Source organism: Leuciscus leuciscus (assembly GCF_965113295.1).
Source record: "Leuciscus leuciscus genome assembly, contig: SUPER_11_unloc_8, whole genome shotgun sequence".
NCBI classification, from domain to species: Eukaryota; Metazoa; Chordata; class Actinopteri; order Cypriniformes; family Leuciscidae; genus Leuciscus; species Leuciscus leuciscus.
The window spans coordinates 31,436-57,500 of NW_028118539.1; the positions used below are offsets into that span (position 1 = coordinate 31,436).

A 26,065-nucleotide genomic window follows, 5' to 3' on the forward strand; every position below is an offset into this window, starting at 1 on the left:
GCAGAACATAAGCTGACCCGACTGTCCATTAAACAACTTCATTTGAATGGTTTGTGTTTTTTGTTTTACTTTCAGACCAGCACTGGAGAACGCCTGACAATGGGATGTTGAGACTTCTTCCTCTGGTTGAGAAAAAGCTACACCACATCAGTGATCACATCTTCTGTTCTTCAACTGAACAAACTGTTTAGACGAGGAAGAAAAACACGAACATGATAGAGACGTACAGGGAAGAGCAAGAAACCAGTTTAGCTGTGATAATGAATCATTATTTTCCAACACAATATCAAATCTGTTTTCTGTAGGTGACTGAATATGATTCTCTGGCACTCGTTTTGTGGCTTCAGCAGCTGTGAATGGATTCATATGATGGTAACGTATTTTTGAAGACACATTTTTATTTATCTTGAATCTCATTTTTCTTTATGCTACTTTATCAACTTTATGCTTTGTCCTCCAATAAAGTGTTGTTTAATAAAGTATGGTGACTATTGTGTATTGAAAGTGGTGTTTGGTACAGTAAATATACATTTTTATTTGAGAAATTTTAATTTCTTATTTCTTTAGTTTAATTAATTTAAAAATAACTACATATAATTAATAACTTATAAATAACTACATATAATTAAAAATAATAATAATTACAACTGGCCTGTTGGAGTATGCTTTTACTTCTACAAAAAGGGCAGATAAGGTACCTAGTCTTATTATTTTTTTATTTCATAAATTAATCAGATGATTTAGATTAATTCACAAATAACACACACGTAAATTATAAAAAAATAAATAGGGGTGCACTATCTAAGCTTTCACATTGCCTTTTAAGTCTAGTAATTTACATAATCATAGCAGACGCTTTAAAGATAAAATAATAGGCTACATAGATATGTTTCAACCGTTTTCAGAAACAAACACACACACACACACACACACACACACACACACACACACACACACACACACACACACAGACACAGTGTGAGCAATGTTCTTATTAGGTGTTTACGCGTTTGTCACAGAAACGATACATATTTAATCATAATCACGACAAATATTAGAGAAAAATACAATATGATGTATGCCAGCATCAAAACAAACTTGTCCTTCCTCCATCACGGTTGAACTCGCACTAGATCCAGCAAGGGTAAGCTAGAACTCTAGCTCCTCCCATTTGACGCTGCAGCGAATCCCCGCTCACTAAATTTAGCAAGGTGGAGCTGGAGCTCCAGAAAAGGGGGAGCTCGAGCTCTAGCTCCTCCCATTTGGCTCTGCATCGAGCACCATCTCACCTGCCTATTACGTCTCGTCTTTCCATTGGACTGGTTATACACGTGCTTCACGACGCAATCACGCAGGGCGTTCCCACCGTGTCTCAACGCAGCTCGAGTTCCCTTGAAAGGGAAGCTGATGTTTCGCCATGTAATCAGACAGTCGATTCCTAAGTTCCGATACAAAATATTATTAAGTATTTCACAGAAACTTATATAAAACCGTAGACAGGAATGTGTGTACTAGCTACTTGATGGAAAAGATGGAGGAGTTTGTGAATCGGTTGGATATCTAACGTTAGACTAAATTTGGATCAAGGGGACTTTTTATGTCTTGAGGCCCTTTACAGGTGACGTCCACATTAATACTTTTTTTCTGAAAGGGCGTGTTTGACATTTTTCATCCTGTAGTAAAGGAACGGGGTTTCTTTTGTGTATCGTGCTGTAAGTTAGGCTATGTGATGATTTTTCAAATTACTTTTTTGAGTGAACGCATCGATGTCATTATCTATTTACCTCCAACTCTCATGATCAGATCAATGATAAAGATGTTTAATTAAGTTTAATTACTTTAGTTTTGTGTTTGTTCGTCATTTACACCCAGTGTCAGTGGAGATCAGACTGTTTCAACTGTTCAGTTTTATCATGGATGACAGACAAACATCCAGAGTTGAAGATTTTTCTCCAGTTTGCAGGTACTTTAAATTAATACATTAAATAAATACATTAAATAACCCTTTATAGACCCATAATAAAAGAGATGTCTGTTTTTAAATGAATTTCTTGAAAACAATGTCTAAACCCTCCTCAAGTGCTTTTCATCCAAACAGTATGAAGATCTTACATATGATGATTATCATCAAAAACTAATTAAATCTGTTCTGTTATAGTTCAGTTCAGCAGGAGAGATCAGAACCAGCGCCCAGCTGTGTGTCTTCGAGGAGTGACGGGTCTATGGGTCATCTAATAGATTTTAAGAATGACAATACACAGGCTGATCTCAGGTAGGCTACAACATTTCTTAAAGACATGATTAACATTTTAATATTATGGTGTTTTGTATTTTGTATTTATGATATTCATAATAGACATTGTCTTCACCTGATGCAAGAGAGACATATCTATGAGTGTTCCAATTTCATGGCTTGGAATCAGATAAATAGCATTTTATTGAATGAGATGCTTATATTATTTTAAACACCCAGCTTTTGTGTACATTTTAAATGGACTGTAGTTATTTTTGTTGGTACCTGGGCGTTGTGGAACTCCAGGTAATGTGCAGCAGTGCTGCTGTGGAGGCCTTATATTCAGAGCTCAAATAATGCCCTATATATTCTGACCTCAAACCCATCATAACCTCCTCCAAAATGAGTCCTCCAAAAATTACCAACAAATGGTATCAATGTAATACAATTAAACTTCAATGTAATACAATTAAACTTAATGAAATGAATCATGTTGTTGGTAGAAAACATTGTTTCTACTCAGATAATCACTGGGACCATATCATCTGCACATATTGCCAAATAGGCACAAGGTTTTGTTATCAGTTGAAGATCCTCCTTTATGCCTCTTATGACAGAGTCCACTATCTTTAAAGCATATTTTAAGGAAATGCGATGGTTTTAACTATTTTAGGACTCTGTTGATTCTTATGAAAAGAATAGTGAGGCTGATTTAGTTAAAAAACTTTTGTAATTGTAGTTTTTTGTTTATTTCTCTTTTTATATTTTGCTACCGGTACTTTTATTCTCACCATTAAAATATCTCTGACAACTGGCATGAAGTTAAATTATAAGCAATCAATAAACAATGCATTATTTTAATTTAATATGTACAATATTTAATACAACATACTGTCAAACTTATAGTTTTTGTTTTTAGTATTATTACAGTTGTGCCCTTTAGGAGTTGATTTATTAATGTGCATTTACTTATTAACTGTTAGAATTATTCAGGTGATGTAAAATAAATCCACCAATATCACAGTGTCTGATTCTTGATTCTCTTCATGATGTTTAAGGTCAATCCCACCACAAAGATCAGCAGCAACAAAACCCGTCTGTAAGAAGAATGACCAATCTATGAATCAACTACAGGACTTTAATGAAAGCAGGGATGCTGGTGTCAGGTTAAGTGTGGAATTTTAGATTGAGATCAAAATTAAAACACATTAATAATTAACACATTTCCTAAATATTATGATATGTTCTTGGTCATGATACAGAGAATAAATAAGACATTTTACTCTATATATTTATCTCTATATTTAACTTATGTAATACATGTAACATGGAATTTGAATTTTGCAGCCATGAAGTCCTCAACACATTTAGATCAAATCTGATGAAGAAGTTTAAGCGTCTGAATGAGGGAACAGCAAAGCAGGGAAACCCAACACTCCTGAATGAGATCTACACAGAGCTCTACATCACAGAGGGGGACAGTGGAGAGATCTGTAATGAACATGAGGTGAGACAGATTGAGACACAATCCAGGAGAGCAGCAACAGAGGACAAACCCATCAAATGCAATGACATCTTTAAACCTTTACCTGGACAAAACAAACCCATCACAACTGTGCTGACAAAGGGAGTCGCTGGCATTGGAAAAACAGTCTCTGTGCAGAAGTTCATCCTAGACTGGGCTGAAGGCAAAGTGAATCAGGACGTCCAGCTCATATTTCCACTACCTTTCAGAGAGATCAATTTGATGAAGGGCAAAACATTCAGTCTTTCAGATCTTCTTCAAGTGTTTTTCCCTGAAACAAAAGAAATGGAAATATCCAGTGACAAATATAAAGTGTTGTTCATCTTTGATGGTCTGGATGAGTGTCGTCTTCCCTTACATTTTCAAAGGAATGAGACTCTACGAGATGTAAACAAAAAGAAATCAGTGGACGTACTGCTGACGAACCTCATTGCGGGGAATCTGCTTCCCTCTGCTCTGATCTGGATCACCTCTAGACCAGCAGCAGCCGATCTCGTCCCCTCTGAGTGTGTCCATCGAGTGACAGAGGTACGAGGCTTCAATGAGCCACAGAAGGAGGAATACTTCAGGAAGAGAATCAGTGATCAGAGTCTGGCCAATACAGTCATCTCACACCTGAAGTCATCAAGGAGCCTCTACATCATGTGCCACATCCCAGTGTTCTGCTGGATCTCAGCCACTGTTCTAGAGAAGATGTTGAGTGAAGCAGAGAGTGGAGAGATTCCCAAGACTCTCACTCAAATGTACACACACTTCCTGATCCTTCAGTCCAACATAAAACATGAGAAGGACAATGAGAAGAACCTGACAGATGAAGACATGATCCTCAAACTGGGGAAAGTGGCTTTTCAGCAGCTTTTGAAAGGCAATGTGATCTTCTATGAGAAAGACCTGAGAGAGTGTGGCATTGATGTGACAGAAGCATCAGTGTACTCAGGATTGTGCACTCTGATCTTCAGAGAGGAGTCAGGCCTGTATCAGGCGAAAGTCTTCTGCTTTGTTCATCTGAGTGTTCAGGAACATCTAGCAGCTTTATATGTGCACCTCTGCTTCACAAACAACAACAGGAATGTATTTGACCCAGTCTCTAAACCAGGTTTGTTGTCTATGTTTAAGGACTGGTTTAAACTCAATTTATCAGAACATGTTTCATTTTCTGAGCTCCATGAGAGAGCCATGAATGAGGCTTTACAGAGTAAAAATGGTCATCTGGACCTTTTCCTGCGCTTCCTTCTGGGTTTGTCAGTGGAGTCTCATCAGATTCTCCTTCAGGGACTAATGACACTGAGAAGAAGGAGTTCTGACAGCAATGAGAAAACAGTTGAGTACATCAAGGAGAAGATCAGGACCATTGACTCTCCAGAGAAATCCATCAATCTGTTCCACTGTCTGAATGAACTGGGTGACCAGTCACTAGTGGAGGAAATACAACAGTATCTGAAATCTGGAACAATAAGTGAAGCCAGACTCTCTTCATCTCAGTGGTCAGCTGTAGTTTTTGTGTTGTTGACATCAGAGAAGAGGCTGGATGAGTTTGATATTAATACATTTGTTGGAGAAAACAATAAAGCTGAAAAACTGAAGGTTCTTCAGAAGCTGCTGCCCGTGATTAAAGTTCAGTAAGTATCAGTGAAAACTATCACTTTACTGTTAAAACAAAAGAAAATCAAAAGATCATAAATCTAAGAAACATACGAACATTTATTGTATCAGTAATAGGAGCAAAATGGCAGCATACTTGTTTTTATTGTTTTTCTGATTTTTTAAAATTTGAATTTATCTATTTTATTGACGGGAATAATGACGGGGAGATGTGATTGGGAAACAATACAAGCTGACTCAAACTTGTGTTAAAGCACCTGACAGCCAATGTCTTCAACATGAGGATTTATTTAAAATAAACAAGTTTAATGTTACAAATGAATTAGTACTTAAACCATTTATATGGATTTGATCCACGTTAAAAGTTAATTCTTTATTGTTGCAAATTTGACAATGAAACTTGACTACTTAGTTGAGGTTTTCATTAAAGGGTTAGTTCACCCAAAAATGAAAATTATGTAATTAATGACTCACCCGCATGTCGTTCCAAGCCCGTAAGACCTCCGTTCATCTTCGGAACAGTTTAAGATATTTTAGATTTAGTCCGAGAGCTTTCTGTCCCTCCATTGAAAATGTATGTACGGTATACTGTCCATGTCCAGAAAGGTAATAAAAACATCATCAAAGTAGTCCATTTGACATCAGTGGGTTAGTTAGAAGTTTGACCACACACATGACCAGCGTCGGCCAATAGTGAGCTTAGAGTGTGACGTATAACACAGAAGCGCTACGCTGTTACACTACGTGAACTAACTCGAGGCCCAGAGAGAAGGAAATGAATAGTGGAATAAAGTCGGGTTTTTTGTGTTTTTTTTGCGCACAAAAAGTATTTTCGATGCTTCAAAAACTTCTAAGTATTACATTCTACATTTTAAGTATTACATTTTAAACAGACAAACAAAGCCCAACTCTTATAATAGAGGTAAACAACATCAACTGGATAGAGCCAAAGACTGGACTAAAAAGGCAAAGGTCAAAATCTATAAATATGACATCATAATATATATAATAAAGCATGTATAATATGACATAATAAAGCACAAATGTTATTTAAAAAAAAAAGGCTATCATGGTTGAGATATCAGTTGATGGTTGTAAAATTCTTGTCATGGGAATAATTTTTCTTAATTATATGCTAGACAAAGAGAGTGATTTATCACTGATCCAGTTTTATAAAGTAGTTTTCCTGGCAACAACGGACAAAAAATTTAATATTCATATAGCATGTTTATTGGTTATTCACCTGCAAGGGAGGCCAAGAGTTCTAGCCCAAGAAAGCGGTCTTACATTTAGAGCAAAGCGTGGAGTTAGTTGGCTTGATTTTATGTTGTATATGTCGTGTCTGTTCAGAATCTTGTTCTTTTGCACACTGAGAGTTTGTTATCCTGAGTCCACACCATGTCCCATTTGTCTTTTATTCACACTTAACTCTCTCCAATTGTAATCTGTGACACCATTACCTCAAGGTTCCTGAGTAATTTTGAGACAATGCCATCCATTGGTGACCAAGTGCAGTGTTTTCTTTACTCCATCTACAAATTGTCTATTTTTTCTCAATTTTCTATTGCTTTTTGTTTTCAGTTCATAGTGTTTACCAAGTATGATTTTCATCTCTCTACAGTTTGAGTGATTGTGGAGTCACAGAGAAAGATTCTGCTGCTCTGACTTCAGTTCTGATATCAAACCCCTCACAACTGAGAGAACTGGATCTGAATAATAGAAAACTGCGAGATCCGGGTGTGAAGCTTCTCTCTGTTGTACTGGAGGATCCTGACTGTAAACTGGAGAAACTCTGGTAAGATTATCTACGGTATATCATAGTCAGACATGTTATTGTCTTCTGTAAGACTAAATCAGGGTTCCACAAATCTGGCACTGGAGGGCCGCTGCCTTACTGAGTTACTTACCTTACTAAACTCTGCAGGACAGCGGCACTTCAAAACCGGATTTGAGGAACCCTGGACTAAATGCTTTGATGTAAATTTTAGGGCTACACTGCAGAAAATAAATTTCTTTCTCAGTATTTTTGTCTTCTTTTCTTTTTTGTATTCTTAATTGAAGATAAATTTAGCAAAATAACTTAAAATGTTAAGTCTTGTATACTGAAAAATTGCTTATGTATCTTGATTTAAGAATTTTTAGATATTAGATATTCAGACTACGTCTGGATCGGATTCAGAAGTTCAAGTCCAACAACACCCCCAAAGCTTCACAGTCCTATACCTCGTCCTGCGTCGACATTTCATCAAGTAACATTAGGCAGTTTTGATTTTACATATGCGTCTGCTTACATAAGTGACCCGTTCTGGCAAAATGAGTCGCAATGAGCAAATGTTCATGACTGAGCTACACCTGTTTGACTTTAATAGTCAAAGTCAATTTTGAGAAAAATCGAGTTAAAAGTTTTCTGAAGGTTCCAAAACAAAATCATCTACCAACCATACCTTAAAATCTCGGGTAATAACACCAAATTTTAAATTTTTCCCCCATGGTACCACAATTGTTTGATTAACATTAATGAAAAAGACTATATATTCAGACCTACTGTACTGCATGGGTCTAATATAATGTTACACATCAGATGTTTTTCCCCAACAGTTACCAAACGTTCACTTAAGACATAGCAGATTATGTTTGCTTGAATACTCGCCAAGACAGATATTTTGAAACACTGTAATTCTGTGTAGGTATAAGTGTATATCGGGATCACGCGCTGTCTGAGGCGTCTTTGAGGCACGCTTCGGATGTGTCAGTCAGTGTGGGTAAAATCATTTTGTTTAAATCAGTATGAGTTTGAAAATCACATTTCATTGGTTCTAGAGGTGGGAATTGGCAAAAATTTGACAATCCGATAGTATTGTGATATTTGCGCCATGATTCAATATTATTGCGATTCTTAACATATTGCGATACAGCAAGTATTGCGTTTCGATTCTGCGATATATTGCGATTCATGTCCCCCATATTATTCAAAGGCATTACAAAAAATGAGGACAATAAGACTGCTCAACTCACTTCAAATGTCACATTAAATCTGTGAACATCTTCTACACATTTACTGAAGTGCAACTTAGGAGGGAAGTGCAAAAACTTTGTCCTTGAACATTCAGGACACAGGACCTTATTACAGAACGTAATTGTATGAACGCGTCGCCACCGCATTAGCACCAAAAACATGGATATTTTATTTTAGAGAATTATTACACAACCTATTCGATAGTCTATAATTCTATAATTAAATAAACTAATCGAATATTCAAAAATCGTGACTCATCCCTGCATGTAATCTCTTGTTTTTTTCCCTCAAATCTTCAGTCACGTCTCGATTTTCTAAGGGGATTATAAACGTTTCTTCCTTGGTTCGCTTTTAATTAGGCCTATTATATTCAGATTCTTTACTGTGGTAAAGTAGAAAAACGTTGTAGGACAGATAGCCTACATTTTTACTTGCACGTCAGATTCATTTTAACACAGTTTTTGCTTGTTATTAGACATGCAAGGCGCGTCAAGTTTATTTGTAAAGCGCGTTTCACACGCGCGGGTGATTTTTAGTCTCGCTCTCTCTGGCAGCGCAATTTCAAACATAGCTTAAATGTCTTGCCCTTGTGGAAGATTAAATTCGCTTTTCATACCTTATACAACAAGTAGCCTAGAAAACATGAAGTCTCTGACTCTTTCCTCCTTGTGTCCCACATCCCTCTCAAAGCGCAGAACTGTAGGCTTCATGTGGAATTACGCGTCTTTGTGTGGAAGTAGGCTATTAAACGATTTTTTTTTTATAGATTTAACTTTATATTATTTAAGTTTCCAATATTTACTGATATTTATTTCAATGCTTTACAGGCTTTGTGTTGCATCTTTGACGGAATTGCTCAAATTAACACTTTTTTGCTCGAATAAACACTAAAAAAAATATTTTAATTTTCAAAACAACCCCCCAACCACCGCAGGAAGTTGGTCCATTACCATTGCAGTGGTAAAAAACTGCCACCCGCCACCGTCACAGACCTATAACCCAAAAGTAAAACAGATAATTTAATAATTAAATATTGCAATACTTTGCGCTACTGTATCGATATAATTGCCTGCGCAAAATATCGCGATACTGAACAGAATCGATTTTTCCCCCCACCACTAATTGGCTCAGACTCATGCCGTCGAGAATTTGCTATGAATATTCGCAAAGTTGGAATGCTATGTTTTAAAACAACACCAAACTTGTGCTGAGGGAAAGCACAGTCGTCGAGAAGCGAGCAGAGAAAACTGAATTTTTCATGGACAAAGGAAAACATACAAATAAAGATACTTTTAAATGTTTAATTGCTATTTTGACCATTGGGATCACTAGATGAGGGCTTAATGAACTCATTTTTGTGAAAACCTCAAATGCGACCATTTTTCACTTGTTTTGCCTGTACACATTCTGACTCATTTTGCCAGCACGGGTCACATATGATATTGCATGTTTCTGCTTCATCTTCGCCTGTTTTTTGATCAGGAGATTCGGTAACTCTTTCAGAAGATGCGTAATAGCGCCCCCTACCGTATAACAGTGAAAAACGGAAAGCTGGAAGTTTCCTGGAAGAAAATGTCAGTGCGAGCTAAATAATATTTATTGGGGCAATGTTTGTCATATGTAGGCCTATATGCTTATTTTCACACCTCCCCCACTGTTTAACTTTTTCCGGTAATAAAAAAAAAACATACCTGACCACTGATATATCAGTGCACACATCTAGTCATCACCATGACTGAATGAATAGTTCAATATTATGTATCATTTTGAATCACAGAAGCAGGTTTTGTAAATCATGTGGCTGAGTAGAAAAAGGGCCTAGTGACGTCTCTGGTACCAGCAACATGTGAGAAGTGCCGGTACACAAGAAAAAGTGAGGGTACACCAGTAACGTGCGGTGAAATCTTGTCATGGGTAGGCTGTGACCTATCAATGTGGCATATATGTTCATCACTTTTTCCATGGTGGAATTCCAAATATTAGCACTTTTTCCAAATTGGATAAATGAAGCAACAATTCAGCTCTTACTATTGTGTAGTTTGTATTAATGCCATGGTTTTTTATGACTGTGATAAATCTCCAATGAAAATTTAGACATATTTAATAGTCTGTGTAGAATTGTGACTTGTACGTGTTGATCTGAACTGAGAGAGTGAAGAGTGTGTCATTGTTCTCTACAGGTTGTGTGATTGTGGAGTCACAGATGAAGGTTGTTCTGCTCTGGCTTCAGTTCTGAGATCAAACCCCTCACACCTGAGAGAACTGAATCTGTCTGAGAATAAACTAGGAGATTCATTTCATCTGCTCTCTGCTGTACTGGAGGATCCTCACTGTAAACTGGACACACTGAGGTAAGATTGTCTCTCTGATTGTCACACATGTCTTTGTCCTCAGTAAGAATTTTAGGACTAAAATTAGCTTGTAAAATGTTCTGTAAACACTGAATCTCAGCACAGAAATCACAGGTGTACACAAATGTCTAATCTCATGATCTGGTATTAGTGTTCATTTTTACATATAAAAAAAAATCCTTTAAATTTGATCAATATTTCATTATATTCAATAATTTTAGTCTGTTTCACTCTGACTACAATGACATTCCTGTTCCCCCATGTTATTCAACAGTGTTTTCCCTAATGATGTTCCTGTATAATAATTCAGTGGTTTTCAACCCTGATCCTGGAGTTTCACCAGCACTGCACAGTTTAGATGTCTCTCTAATCAAACACAGCTGACTCAACTCATCAGCTCGTTAGTAAAGACTCCAAGATCTCAGGTGGGTTTGTCAGACAAGAGAGACATCCAAAATGTGCAGTGATGGGGTTCTCCTGGGTGGTTTCTCAGATCTAAGAACAGACTTGTGTTCTTGTGGAGAAAGAATGAAAGAATGTACGTGCCCGAATGAATAGTTCAGTATTATGTATGATTTTGATGCACAGAAGCAGGAAACGTGATTCATGTGTCTATCTCGTTAATCTAAATCTGGAGCGCCCAAAACTGTTCCTGGAGATCTACCTATCAGCAGAGTTCAGATCCAACACACTAAACCAGCTCATTAAGCTCTTCAGGAGCACTTCAGAATGACAGTGAGTGGTGTTTGTTACAGCAGTGTTTCCCACTGTTTCTGTGTCCTGTTGCATGAAGCCAGTTTCAGTTGCTCCCCTTGTAAATTTGAGATTATTTTGAGCAAACTGTTTTTTCGGGCTCAAGAAGGTGGATTGGTTTTTAGCGGGTTCGATCACCATGGTAACTTGCGCTGCAGGATGACCTTGAATAAAATGAATGTATTCTGTGTTAGAGATCGCAAACCAAAACTGGACCAATCAGCTGTGAGTAAAGTGACATGTATCTGATGCAATAAAGCCACTCCCCCTGTATCTCTCACTCCAAATTAAAGCAGTTTAGAGTGAAATAATTTTATGTTTATATTGAATGAATTGTAATTATTTATAATTCATATAGTATATTCATATAATTGAAGAGTTCAGATGCAAAAGCCTCTAAGTGCCATCTGAAATTTTCTTCTAGAATGATCATTTTTATTAAGCTTGTATATTTAAGTTCAGTAATTTCACTTAAATGACAATTAATAGGTAATTTTCATTGCCATTTAAGTGAAATTACTGAACTTAAATATACGAGCTTGATAAAAATGATCATTCTAGAAGAAAATTTCAGATGGCACTTAGAGGCTTTTGCATCTGTACTCTTCAATTATTCTCTTAATTTAAAATTAACCCTAAAAGGGGCGATGTATCCTGAGATAAGCAGGGAAAGTGTTGGTTTCATTTCTCAGTTTTCATGTTGAAAGGGTGTTTGTTGTGAATATTTAGATCTGGTGACTTCATTCATACATTCTCTGTTTAGCTCATTGGCAGCATTTAAAAACAACATGACCTGTAGTGGGAAATCTACTCGCCTTCAGTGATACATTTCACATATTTACAATATTTGAGGAGACTTGCATGTTTGAAGAGTTGTTGTTAAGTGTTAGCTTATTATGTTTATGTTGAAATTTTATGGATTTAATTTGTCCATTTTCCATAATCTGCCTGTAAATGTTTGTATCTCCCAGGATACGTTTCCCCTTTGGGAATTTAAATTAATTGGAAAAAAAGAATGCTTGTTTGGCAATGCGTGTTACAACATTTTAATACGAATTTTAAAACATTTATTCTCTCATAACTTTAACTAAACATTCTTTGTAAAATTCGGTTGAACAATAAGTAAATGCCTATTTATGAATATATTAGCCTACTGTATCAAATTTAAAATGCAAATTTCTAGGGCCTATAAATTATCAATATGACCATCACTTTGCTGAGAAACATCGTGTATAGGGCTGTAGCTATCGATTATTTTAGTAATCGAGTATTCTACGGATTATTCCATCGATTAATCGAGTAATCGGATAAAGAATTGTGGTAATAAAAATAGATCCAAGTGAACAACAGCCTTTAAAATTACTTAAAGACAAATAGGTAACACTTTACAATATGGTTCATTAGTTACTAAGAATGAACAATATTTATTTCTACAGCATTTATTAATCTTAGTTCATGTTAATTTCAACATTTACTAATACATTATTAAAATTAAAGGTTGTATTTGTTAACATTAATGTAGTGAACTAACATGAACAAACAATGAACAGCTGTATTTGTATGAACAAATGTTAGCTATTGTTCATTGTTAGTTCATGTTGATTAATACATTAATGTTAACTAATGAGCCTTATTGTAGTGTTACCCAAATAATAAGCAATAATTATTGGTTCAAATAAAGTATGAAAAAAGTAATCATATGGGTTTTATTGAACAACGCTGTTAAAATACACCATGTAAAATATATGATAACTAATAAACATAACATTTAATTCAAATGTCAACTTAATCTTTCATATTTGGTCACTTCTGTACGATAGAAATGCAACAGCTGCCGTCATTTCTTGAAAAGAACATGTGCACGTCAAAACATGCAAGCAGTGCAAGGGTTAAACTTTTATTTTGTAATCGCGATGAACAACAATTCGCACATGAGAATATATGCGATTGCGAATATATTTCTGAATATATTCAGAAACATACTTATGTATTCTCCTGTGTTGGCGAAGATTTATAAATGAGCTGCGTTACTAATCTTGTGAAACGGCGCAGACTGCGTGCAGATGAACGTTAAGCCACACAAACTCACAGCACGCAAAGATGGAGTTTGAGAAACCCGAGACGCTCCACGCATATAAATGATGATGACAGTTACTATGAAACACGCGTCCGGGGTTTTGCGTTCCCAAATGCACATTATTGGAAACTTAAACAAACAGAACATGCAGAGACTGAGTAAACGTGTGGAGCAGCGTTTACTGTGAACAGAGCTGAGGTACTTTTAACACAATCTGCACGCATGTAAATAATTAAACCGTCATGCTTCTCTGTGGGAGAAAAAAAACAGTGCATATATTTATTTAACTTAATCTTATCCTTTGTGATTTCACGATATCATGATGTAAACAGTTAAATATCGCGTAGCCTTAGAAAACTGTGTAATAATGCGGTTCATGGACTCTCGTCTGTGGAATGTGCCACTTCCGGTATTTTGCCGGTTACTCGACACGGGTAAATTGCAATCGAGGATTTTTTTAAATCGAGTACTCGACTTTAATCGAGGAATCGTTACAGCCCTAATCGTGTACACAATCTTCTTCATACCTTCTGTCCTCTGATTAATTGTTTATATATATATATATATATATATATATATATATATATATATATATATATATTTTTTTTTTATATATATATTTTTATATATATATATATATATATATATATATATATATATATATATATATATATATATATATATATATATTTTTTTTTTTTTTTTATTTATTTTTTTTTTTTTATTTTTTTTTTTTTTTTCAAGTAAGGTCCCTTTGCTCAGAAAATCTTTAATTATTTTTATAAAGTAAATGTAAGAAACATTTACTAGACTGAAGCAACTGGGGTTTGATTATTAATACATTTAATTTTTTATGTTAAAAATTGCATATATGATCCATAAAAGCTGTTCGTGTGTGTGTGTGTGTGTGTGTGTGTGTGTGTGTGTGTGTGTGTGTGTGTGTGTGTGTGTGTGTGTGATATGATACTCAACAAAAAACCGATACAAACTTGTATATGCATGTATGTGTGTTTTTTTTTTTGTGTTTTTTTGAGTATCATATTTATACATCGCTTTTATGGCTCATATGCAATTCAGTGCAAATCAATGATAATTAAGAGATGGAAAATGTTCCCCAAAAGCCTGTTGCGTCATATTTGACGTTTATATTAGCATGAAAAAATGTCAGAAGAATTACATTTTTAACATTAACAAATGGTGAATGAATATCAATAAACCCAGTTGCTTCAGTCCAGTAAATGTTTCTTACATTAATTTATAATAATCATGAATTATTAATAAATCATTTCTCAGCAAAAAATACTTTATTTGATTTTTTTTTTTTTTATTATTTTTTTTTTTTATAAACTATCAATCAGAGGACAGAAGGCATGAAGTAGATTGTGTGCAAGAGCAAAACAGAGAGGCAGAAGGTAGCATTAGGAAGACAGAAACAATCACTGCATATCCAGTAAAACCTCATGTTATGTTCACTGTCAGCAACAGTGTTGTCATAATTATCAGTTTAGGTTAGACCATATTGGTTTCACTTTATTTTAATGGTCCCTTGAACACATTCTGTTGACTATCAGTACAGTTGCACATGTCTACTAACTCCCATTGGAGTGTTAATAGATTTATTAGTAGACTAGTAGGGTTAGGGTTAGAATAAGTTGGCATGTAGTTGCAAAGTTACTTATAGTCAGTAGTTAACCTAGGGTGACCAAGCGTCCTGTTTTCCCAGGACATGTCCTGTTTTCACGTCCTGTCCTGGCCGTCCTGTCTGTTTTTTAAAAAGTGATGAAAATGTCCTGGTTTTCATAATTTTTCATTGGGCCATTAATAGTGTTCTTTAAATACAAGCTTGCCTTAGCACACAAAACAAATGAAACCGGCTTCGTCCCGTCTTGTTATAATCAGCGCGTTCTTCAATCCGCAGCGGCAAGCAGAGAGCACGTCAGAATAGAGGCGTGTGTGTGTGTGTGTGTGTGTGTGTGTCTGTTCATCGCAGCCTCATTGTCATTGGTCTGTCACTGCTTGTCCATGTCAGAATATTTGAAATGACCAATCAAATCAAAGTAGGCGGACTTTACGTTCACAGAATTTTAGCAACGTGACGCTTTACGCTTTCAGTTTACGGTCAAGTGCGAGGTAAGATGTAAGTAGCTAACAGCGTAAAAAAATAAAATAAAGAAAAAGCCCAAATGTAAATTCACAGATGATTTACAGAGAAAATTCCAGTGTTTTCGTTTCGGTCGGGATCCGTATAAAGCAGAATGCATGAACTGCAAAGCTGGCACGTACGTGTCAGTGTCAAATAAAGGTGCTAGCGACCTAAAAGCGCACATAAAGAAAGTATAGGCTAAGAGAACATCAGGAGGATTGAAATTGTTTTTTTACTGAAATAGTATAGTAGATTTTTTTAAATTTATTTTAGTAGTAGATTTTTAACCTGCTATGGCCATGAAAAGAAATAGTGTCATGTAAAAGGTGTTAAAAGCTAAACTTTTTTTATATATATATAGTATTCTATTGTTGCGTGCCAAACATTGAATGGAAAGGATGTATTACTTTATGTATTAAAATATAACATAGTTGCAAGGTTGTGAATGCATTTGTATTTTTTGATGCATTCTCCCCCAAACCACGCCCCCATCCCTTAACCACGCCTCCCCAAAAATCATGCCCCGCCCATCAACCACACCCCCGTCCTGTTTTCTGAAAACTAAAATATGGTCACCCTAAGTTAACCTACCATACTCTTGTGTGCTTTCATCTTCACGATGAGTCTGTCACAGAGAAGAGGTGTAGTTGTGTTTGAGCTCATTTAGAACGGTTGGATTTATGAAGAACATGTGTTGAAAGCTTTTTGTTTTTCTTTATTATTTTTTTATGACTGATAAATCTCCAATTGAAATTTAGACATATTTTATAGTCTGTGTAGAATTGTGGCTTGTACGTGTTGATCTGAACTGAGAGAGTGAAGAGTGTGTCATTATTCTCTACAGGTTGAGGGATTGTGGAGTCACAGATGAAGGTTGTTCTGCTCTGGCTTCAGCTCTGAGATCAAACCCCTCACACCTGAGAGAACTGTATCTGTCTGAGAATAAACTAGGAGATTCATTTCATCTGCTCTCTGCTGTACTGGAGGATCCTCACTGTAAACTGGAGAAACTGTGGTAAGATTGTCTCTCTGATTGTCTTTGTCTCTGATTGTCTTTGTCCTCAGTAAGACGAATCATTTGATGTAAATTTTAGGACTAAAATTAGCTTGTAAAATGTTCTGTAAACACTAAATCTCAGCACAGAAATCACAGGTGTACACAAATGTCTAATCTCATGATCTGGTACCAGTGTTCATTTAAAAAAAAAATCCTTTAAATTTGATCAATATTTCTTTATATTCAATAATTTTAGTCTGTTTCACTCTGACTACAGTGACATTCCTGTTCCCCCATGTTATTCAACAGTGTTTTCCCCAATGATGTTCCTGTATAATAATTCAGTGTTATTAGTGTTCATTTTTACATTCTTTTTAAAATATATCCTTTAAATTTTTTCAGTATTTCAGTATATTCATTATGTTCAATAATTTTAGTCTGTTTCACTCTGACTACAATGACAACTCTTTTCCCCCACGTTTACTCAACAGTGTTTTCCCTAATGATGTTTCTGTGTAATAATAGTGTTTCCCAACCCTGATCCTATAGTTCCCCCGGCACTGCACAGTCCTTAATCGTTGAAGTTTCTGCTTTGAACGGCTCTTTCCGTGGCTACAAAAATACAATTCTTCAAAGTAGCTTTTCAAACACTACTAATGTACTAATATGAAAGATAATAAGCAAAAGAAATGTAATAACTTCATGCTGATCTTCATTATCTTATATGCAGGGAAAACACCTGAACTACTGCGGAGCAGTAATGAATAAAGTAACATGGTCAGCGCCGCACTGGTGAGATTAGTTTGCTCTGTCCATTCGGTTTCGCTAGCAAACACGTCCTCCCTGCGATTTCGAGTCGGTCACACAGCTCGGTCCATTGAGCCGCACCGATGATGTCAGCACGGCATGAGCTCTGTAACACCGCTCCGTTTCGTCCCACTGTTGGTGTGTTTGGCTTCCCATACAACTCGTTACTGTTAAGTTAAAAATGTGTTCATGCACATTATATCTTTATGCTGAATATTGTTTAATATTTCACATGACCGTTTACCGAAACTAAAAAGGGGACTTTTATTATGAAGTCCCCGGAAGGGGCGTTGTTTTGTTTTGGAACACGAGGGGTGTTGAAGTGTGTCTGTGGAGAAATATAACGGATAACGTTAATCTATACTGAAGTGTATTTTTTTTGTGTAACATTGGTAGCAGAGGATGGTTAGCAACTATAGAGTACCGCCAACCTTTGATGAAGGAAAACCATATGAAAGTTGGAAGAATGAAGTCGCGATTTGGACCAGAGTTACAGAACTCGAAAAGAAAAAACAGGCGCTTGCTGTGGCTTTGGCGCTGTCGGGAAGAGCGAGAGAAACGGCGATGGAAATACCGGTAGACGATCTGAATAATGACACTGGCATGAACACTTTACTTACGAAACTCGATGACTTGTTTCTCAAAGAAGAAAAGGACCAAGTTTACGAGGCGTACTCGAGCTTTGACCGGATTATGAAAGATAGCAGTGTTTCCATGACAGACTATATAATTGATTTTGAACAGCGGTACTCGCGGATGCGTAAATATAAGATGGAGCTTCCCGATGCAGTATTAGCATTCAAACTGCTGGACACTGCGTGCTTAGAAGTGAAAGATCGACAGTTAGCGCTGACAGCATGTACAGATTTGGATTTTGCGTCAATGAAGTCAGCACTGAAGAGGATTTTCGGAGGAAAGTCTGCTTCTACAGTGGGGATTAATCAGGAAACAGCATATGTAACAGAACAAAGGCGACAAAGGAGCAAGCCATGGTCGCAAAATGTTCAGCAAAAGACACCACTGCCTGGCACTAACCCTCTGGACAGGTATGGACGCAGATCAAAATGTGCTGTTTGTCAAAGCACATTCCACTGGGCCAAAGACTGTCCACACAGAGGTGAGCAAGTCAAACTAACTGAAGATTGTAGAACAGATGATATAGAGGAGTGCAACATTACTCTGTATACAAAAGAGTCGCCCACTGAAGCAGAAATATTTATGACAGAGTGTTTCGGCTCAGCAATAATAGACACTGCATGCACACGGACTGTGTGTGGACAGGAATGGATAAATAGCTACATCACTGAACTAAGCCAAAACGAGATAAAAGACCTGAGGAAGACAGAAACTCACAGTCACAGACCCTTTAAGTTTGGTGATGGAAAAGTGGTCTATTCCAACAGAAAGTTGAAAATTCCTGCAAAGATTGGACAAACTAGGTGTCATATTGAAACTGAAGTCGTGCCAGCGAACATTCCACTACTCTTGAGCAAGGCATCCATGAAAAAAGCAGGGACAGTGCTAGATATGGAAAATGACAGTGCGGTGATGTTCAGTCAACCTGTAAAACTTGACTTTACAAGCTCTGGCCATTACTGTGTAAACATTATGGACAATGAAAAGAAAAACATTCAAAGTGATGACTGTGTCTTGGTAGCTGTTGAAGATGTCACTCTTACAGAACAAAAGAATGCGGATGTACAAAGTCAGTGTGACGAGGAAATACTGACAATTTCAGACAAAATGAGCTCAGCAGAAAAACACAAAATCCTGATGAAGCTTCACAGACAATTTGGTCATGCTTCTGCTGACAGACTGCAGAGACTTCTTACTAGCTCAGGAAGTAAAGATGCAGAATGTAGTGTCATTCTGGAAAAAATTGTGAGTGAATGTGAAACGTGTCAAAGATATAGTAAGACCAAACCAAAGCCTGCTGTTGGCCTACCACTGGCATCTCAGTACAATGAAACTGTTGCAGTAGATCTACATGAACTTGAACCAGGTGTGTGGTATCTCCACATTATTGACCAGTTCACAAGGTTTAGTGCAGGCAGCATACTGACCACTAAGAAGTCCTCTGAAATAGTGAAACACTTTGTCCATGTCTGGATAAGTGTCCATGGTCCACCTCAGAAACTGTTTAGCGACAATGGGGGAGAATTTAATAATGATGAGGTTAGAGACATGGCAGAAAACTTCAATATAGAAATAAAGACAACAGCAGCATACAGCCCGTGGAGCAATGGACTTACAGAGCGACACAACCAAACACTTACAGAGATCATAATGAAAGTGAAGTCAAGTAACGGCTGTGACTGGGACACTGCATTGGACTGGGCTCTTATGGCAAAGAACACCATGCAAAATGTCCATGGCTACAGTCCTCATCAGTTGGTGTTTGGACAGAATCCCAACCTGCCCTCTGTGTTAACCGACAAGCCCCCAGCTTTAGAGGGCACCACGAAAAGTGAGTGGGTGGCAAAACACATCTCTGCTTTACATGCATCAAGAAAGGCGTTCACAGAAGCAGAATGTTCCGAAAGAATACGGAGAGCACTACGTAAACAACTACGTCAGACAGATGAGAAATATGAAATGGGTGACAAAGTGTACTACAAGAGAGTTGACTGTCAAGAGTGGAAAGGACCAGGAGTTGTCATTGGCCAGGATGGTGCAGTGGTGTTTGTCAGACATGGAGGAACCTGCATTAGGGTACACTACCTCAGACTAAGAAAAGTAAACAAAGACAGCGGAGATCAACATGTCATTAGGGATGATGCTGAAATTGACACAAACAATATGCAAAGACAGGAGATGACAGGAGCTGCTGTCAACAACACGGAGGGAACAGAAACTGTAACTGAAATACAGCAGAGTTCAGTGCAAACTGAGGATACAGGGGCATCCACTATGGGGCAGAATGTAGCAGCACAACACACTAGTGACGACATAGTGACACAAAGTGATACAGAGCAGGGAACTGATATCCGTTTAAAAACAGGGCAAGTTCTAAAATACAGAGACAGAGACAGTGGGGCTTTGCATACAGCAAAAGTACTAGGGCGTGCAGGCAAAGCTACTGGCAAATACAAAAACTGGTACAACCTTCTGCTCATTGAACCAACTAATGTTGCAGGCAGTAAAGATTCAGTTGACGTATCATGTTTAGACTGTCTTCAAATGGAACCCGCTGTTACTGATGTTAGTGCCACAAATGTCAGTGAGGATGTATTGGTAACAAAAGATCTATCCTTTGACCTAGCCAAACAAGAAGAGATGAAGAGTTGGAGAGATAACAGTGTGTTTGAGGAAGTTCAGGATGAGGGACAAAAGTGCATCTCTACCAGATGGGTGTGCACTCTCAAGGAAACACTAACTGGACTAGTACCGAAAGCACGATTGGTGGCCAGAGGTTTTGAGGAGTTAAATGTGTTAGAGCTACAAAAAGATTCTCCCACATGTGCTTCTGAGTCTCTTCGACTACTGGTGGCAGTTATTTGTCAAAAACAGTGGACACTTCATTCCATGGATATAAAATCTGCATTTCTGCAGGGAATAGAACTGTCACGTGACATCTACATCAGGCCTCCCCCTGAGGCTATCTGTGAGGGAACATTATGGAAGCTCAAAAAGTGTGTATATGGTCTGGCAGACGCTTCATTGTACTGGTACAATAGAGTAAAAGACATAGTGCTGAAAGCAGGAGGAAAAATGTCCAAGGTCGATCCAGCTGTTTTTTATTGGCTAGATCAGGACTGCACTGTAACTGGGGTGCTTGCCTGTCATGTGGATGACTTCATATGGGGGGGCACACAAAGTTTCTCCACAACCGTAATACCACATCTACGATCTGTTTTCCAAGTTGGACGTGAGGAACATGATCATTTCTGTTATGTGGGAATAGATTTTGTGACTGTTGACAGAAAAGTACAAATACACCAGGAAAACTACATTCAACACATGCAACACATTCATATGGATCCTTCACGAGCTGTGGAACAAGACTCACCTCTCTGTGAGGAGGAAAAGGATCAGCTCAGGTCCAAAATAGGCCAAATTCTCTGGGTGGCAAGGCAGAGCAGGCCAGATGTCATATTTGATGCTAGCAATTTGACATCCAACATAAAAAATGCAACTGTGCAGACAATCCATGAAGCAAACCGGATAGTGTGCAAACTTAAGTCCAAGAAGGTAATTCTAAACTTCCAACACTTGGGCAGAGACAGTGCTCTTAAGATGGTCGTGTTCAGCGATGCTTCGTTTGGAAATCTTTCAGATGGAGGCACCCAAGGAGGGCACCTGATTCTTTTAATGGGAGAAAATGGAAAATTCTCACCTCTTTCTTGGCAATCAAAGAGAGTCAAGAGGATTGTGCGGAGCACACTTGCTGGTGAAACATTGGCAATGTCTGATGGAATTGACAATTCTATTTTTCTGTCCACACTGTTCTCAGAACTAACTACTGGTGATGCTGAACATGCTCCACCAATAATCTGTGTCACTGACAATCATTCGCTTGCTGATGCAATTAAGTCCACAAAGTCAGTCTCTGAGAAAAGACTCCGCCTGGAGATAAGTAGTATCAAAGAACTTGTCCAAACACAGAGAGTTGAGCGAGTACTGTGGTACAACACAAAAGAACAACTTGCAGACTGCCTTACCAAAAAGGGGGCATCAACTTGTCAGTTACTCAAGGCACTGAGTGAAGGACAATGGAAACTGAATTAAAACAAATAAAAGTCTGTCTTTGAGTTATAGTCGAGAGCTTGTTGAAATATACTAGGTTGTATTTTTGTTCAAGGATGTTGTTGTTCAGTATGGCCTGTTAGTATGTTAAATTGAAAGTTATTTATTATAATTAATTTTTTTTTTTTTTTTTTTTAAGAGTGGGAGTTTAAGTTAAAAATGTGTTCATGCACATTATATCTTTATGCTGAATATTGTTTAATATTTCACATGACCGTTTACCGAAACTAAAAAGGGGACTTTTATTATGAAGTCCCCGGAAGGGGCGTTGTTTTGTTTTGGAACACGAGGGGTGTTGAAGTGTGTCTGTGGAGAAATAAAACGGATAACGTTAATCTATACTGAAGTGTATTTTTTTTGTGTAACAGTTACAACTAACAGACATTGCTTAAAAGAGTTTGTGAGACGCGCCAAATTAAACAGAAGTGCGGACACACAACTTCCTTTTCAAGGGAAATTAGCCATCATCAACTACCGAAATCTCTTCTTATTTCAGTAATGCGTATGAATGAATTTCACCAAGGTTGATCAATGTTTTTTGTTTCACTAGTGTTGAGGCTTTTCAATAATTGTTTCCTATACGGCCCTTCATACTGGAGATCTCATAGTTGTCTCCTCCAAAGTTTAGAAGAAATCTCAGCAACATCACACACTGTGCTCAGATTTCTCTCTGTAGAAACTCGGGATCGCTCACATTTGTCTCTTTTGAAGTTTAGAAGTGATCTCAACAACATCACACACTGTGCTCAGAGTTTTTCCCTAAACTAAAGACCCTGGTGGTCTCATATTTGTCTCCTCCAAAGTTTCAGACAAGAATGAACATTGATCTAGTTCATTTGTACAGTATGGTGCACTGGCAGAATAGTTTTGTATAATTAGTGTAGAAATATGTGAAATGCTTATAAATCATTAAATGTTTAAGTTTTATAGACCCCATTATTACACATTTTTCAAGTGTCCAGACATATATTGTTATCCATTTAATATGAAGAGACAATTTTATTAGTCTTTTTCATTATAAAATATATTATGAGTAAGTAAAATGTATTTATACAGCGCCTTTCACAGACTAGGTCACAAAGCGCTTTACAATAGACAATAAAACATAATAAAGAACAAAATAAAATAAAATAAAATAAAACAGATTCAATTTTCAATATATAAAAGGACAGAGATTACCCGAAAGCTAACCTGAACAAATGAGTCTTCACTTGTCCCCTAAAACTGTCCACATTCTCAGCAAACCTAAAACTGGTTGGCAAAGCATTCCATAGTCTGGGTGCCATAGCGGCGAAGGCTCTATCCCCACCTGTCTTTAAACGAGTGCGTAGCGTAGATAGCAGATTATTAGACCTGAGAGACCGGAGAGGGGTATGAAGATGAATTATGTCAGCAAGATAAGCAGGGGCCTGACCATGTAAAGCCCTATAGGTTATGGTTACAATTTTGAATTGTATCCTGTAAATTACAGGAAGCCAGTGAAGGGAGCAAAGTATCGGGGTGATATGGGTGCGCCTATTTGATCTAGTGAGTAACCTAGCTGCAGAATTTGGAATAGATTGCAGTCGATAAAGAACAGATTTGTTAAGTGAGGAGAAAAGTGAGTTATAATAATCAAATATATTATAACATTTCTAAAGACACTTATTTACTGTTGTGGTAATAAACACTTATGTGTTAAACTGCAAGCATGAAGTTATAAGGCAACGCAAATAATAGAAATAAATGATAAACATGAAAATGGTCTTGATATAAAAGCTTCAGGTCAGAGGCATTCAGTCCGTATACTGTACGCTGTGAATGCTCTGCAGACCCAAGCCATTTAAGAGAATGAGTTTGTGGACTCGCAAATTAATATTAACACTATAAATATGACTATAAATTCCCTTGTCGTTTGAGGTGTAAAATAAAGCTTACATAATAAAATTATGGTAATACTGTACATATGTTACTGTCCGTCATTTATTTATTTGCCATTCGACTTTTTTTTCCAGTGCCAGTTATAAATAAAATAAAATTAATTTTCTGTAAAGCTGCTTTGAAACAATATGTATTGTGAAAAGCGCTATACAAATAAATGTGAAATTAATTGAAAAGTTATGGAGGGTTTTGGGTAAGTGTATCCACAACGCTGGCGTTATTATGCATTATCATTGTTTCGCGTTCTATGGAAGCATATGGGTAGCAATATTCAATTTGAAATGTAATATGCAAAATGATAATGCAATATGTAAAATGGTAATGCATTTCTGTATTTAAATTTACGTTTTCCATTACATTTGTGCAACATTTAGTGCAAAATTAAAATTAAAATTATATTATATTATTTACATTTGCCATTTCATACACTAGTTTTAATATGTAAATTGAACATTTTACCGCTTTATAAGTTGCAAAAGTAAAATTAAAATGTATTACAGAAATGATTAGATATGTTAAACATGTTCAAACAAATAATGTAGCAAAATGATCATTCAAATGTTATTTTTCTTAATTGCATTTACACCCACAGTTAAGACACTTGCGATTTGCATTTTCATTAAATGTCCCGCAATGAATGAAGCAAAATTCAAATATGTAATATGTTTTAATATGTAAATTGAATACATATTTTAACATATTTTAAGTTTGCAGTGGCTTCATAAATTAATAAAAATATAAAAAAACAAAGTACACCTGATGCACATTTCTTTGTTCTTCATTTTCTAGAACTAGTTTAAGAACCTTGCTGTATTTATATGTAATTAATTAAGAGGAAGTACACCGCCATCTTATTCTGACGAAAGTGACTTGAACGCACTGCCGTAAACACGACTTCCCAAGAGGACTTATAGACGATGACGTCACAGGGGGGGCCAACTTCACACAGTGATTGACAGGGTGGGAGGGGGAGGGGCAGGGGGAGGGGCCAACTTCACACAGTGATTGACAGGGTGGGAGGGGGCGGGGCCAACTTCACACAGTGATTGACAGGGAGGGAGGGGGCGGGGCCAACTTCACACAGTGATTGACAGGGTGGGAGGGGGCGGGGCCAACTTCACCCAGTGATGACAGGGTGGGAGGGGGCGGGGCCAACTTCACGCAGTGATTGACAGGGTGGGAGGGGGCGGGGCCAACTTCACACAAGGCTTGTTCGACTTGATAAAGTGCCGACGCCATGTGACTGTGACATATGCCATCAAAGTGCCGCGAGAGCGATTCGAGAGTAGCCGGAGAACTCAGCCAGCGCAGCTTCTCAAGAGCGGCTGCACGAGCTCTGATGACGACACAGCTGTTCCACGATTGGCCGGATTCATTATTTGTTTGAACATGTTAAACACATCTAATCATTTCTGTAATACATTTTAATTTTAATTTTGCAACTTATAAAGCGTTAAAATGTTCAATTTACATATTAAAACTAGTGTATGAAATGGCAAATGTAAATTATATAATTGAATTTTCATTTTGCACCAAAAGTTGCACAAATGTAATAGAAAATATAAATTTAAATACAGAAATGCATTACCATTTTACATATTACATTTCAAATTGAATATTGCTACCCATAAGCTTCCATAGCATTCTCATTGGTTTGCTGGCATTTGGGGGGTTTCATGCGAAAGGAAAGCTGACTGTGAATAGAGCTACAGGGATGACATCAAAACCTGGAAGACTAATTCGCCACTGGTTGCCTCTAATTTATGGAAGATTATTTCCGCCACGAAATAAAACAATTTAAAAGATAATTGTGACTTTTTATCTCACAATTCTGACTGTTTTTCCCCTCAGAATTGCAAGGTACAAACTCGCAATTCTGACTTTTTCTTGCAATT

At 37.1% G+C, this 26,065-nt stretch overlaps 1 protein-coding gene and 1 long non-coding RNA gene across 2 annotated transcripts in view; one reads left to right on the plus strand and one right to left on the minus strand.

Moving 5' to 3' along the window:
* Window positions 1–225: 225 nt before the first annotated feature.
* LOC309510281 (NACHT, LRR and PYD domains-containing protein 3-like) overlaps window positions 226–26,065 on the plus strand; it is a 359,584-nt gene continuing 333,744 nt past the window's right edge. The window contains exons 1-7 of the mRNA XM_082191284.1: window positions 226–372; window positions 1,873–1,963; window positions 2,159–2,272; window positions 3,292–3,399; window positions 3,581–5,377; window positions 6,982–7,155; window positions 16,545–16,715. Coding sequence (XP_082047410.1) covers window positions 357–372; window positions 1,873–1,963; window positions 2,159–2,272; window positions 3,292–3,399; window positions 3,581–5,377; window positions 6,982–7,155; window positions 16,545–16,715 — 2,471 coding nt within the window. The 5' untranslated portion in view covers window positions 226–356. The remainder of the gene's footprint in view (window positions 373–1,872; window positions 1,964–2,158; window positions 2,273–3,291; window positions 3,400–3,580; window positions 5,378–6,981; window positions 7,156–16,544; window positions 16,716–26,065) is intronic.
* LOC309510286 lies at window positions 14,759–16,522 on the minus strand. Its single transcript, XR_014210292.1, has 2 exons — window positions 16,288–16,522; window positions 14,759–15,250 (listed from the first exon to the last, which is right to left on the minus strand). It is a non-coding gene; the product is annotated as an uncharacterized lncRNA (long non-coding RNA).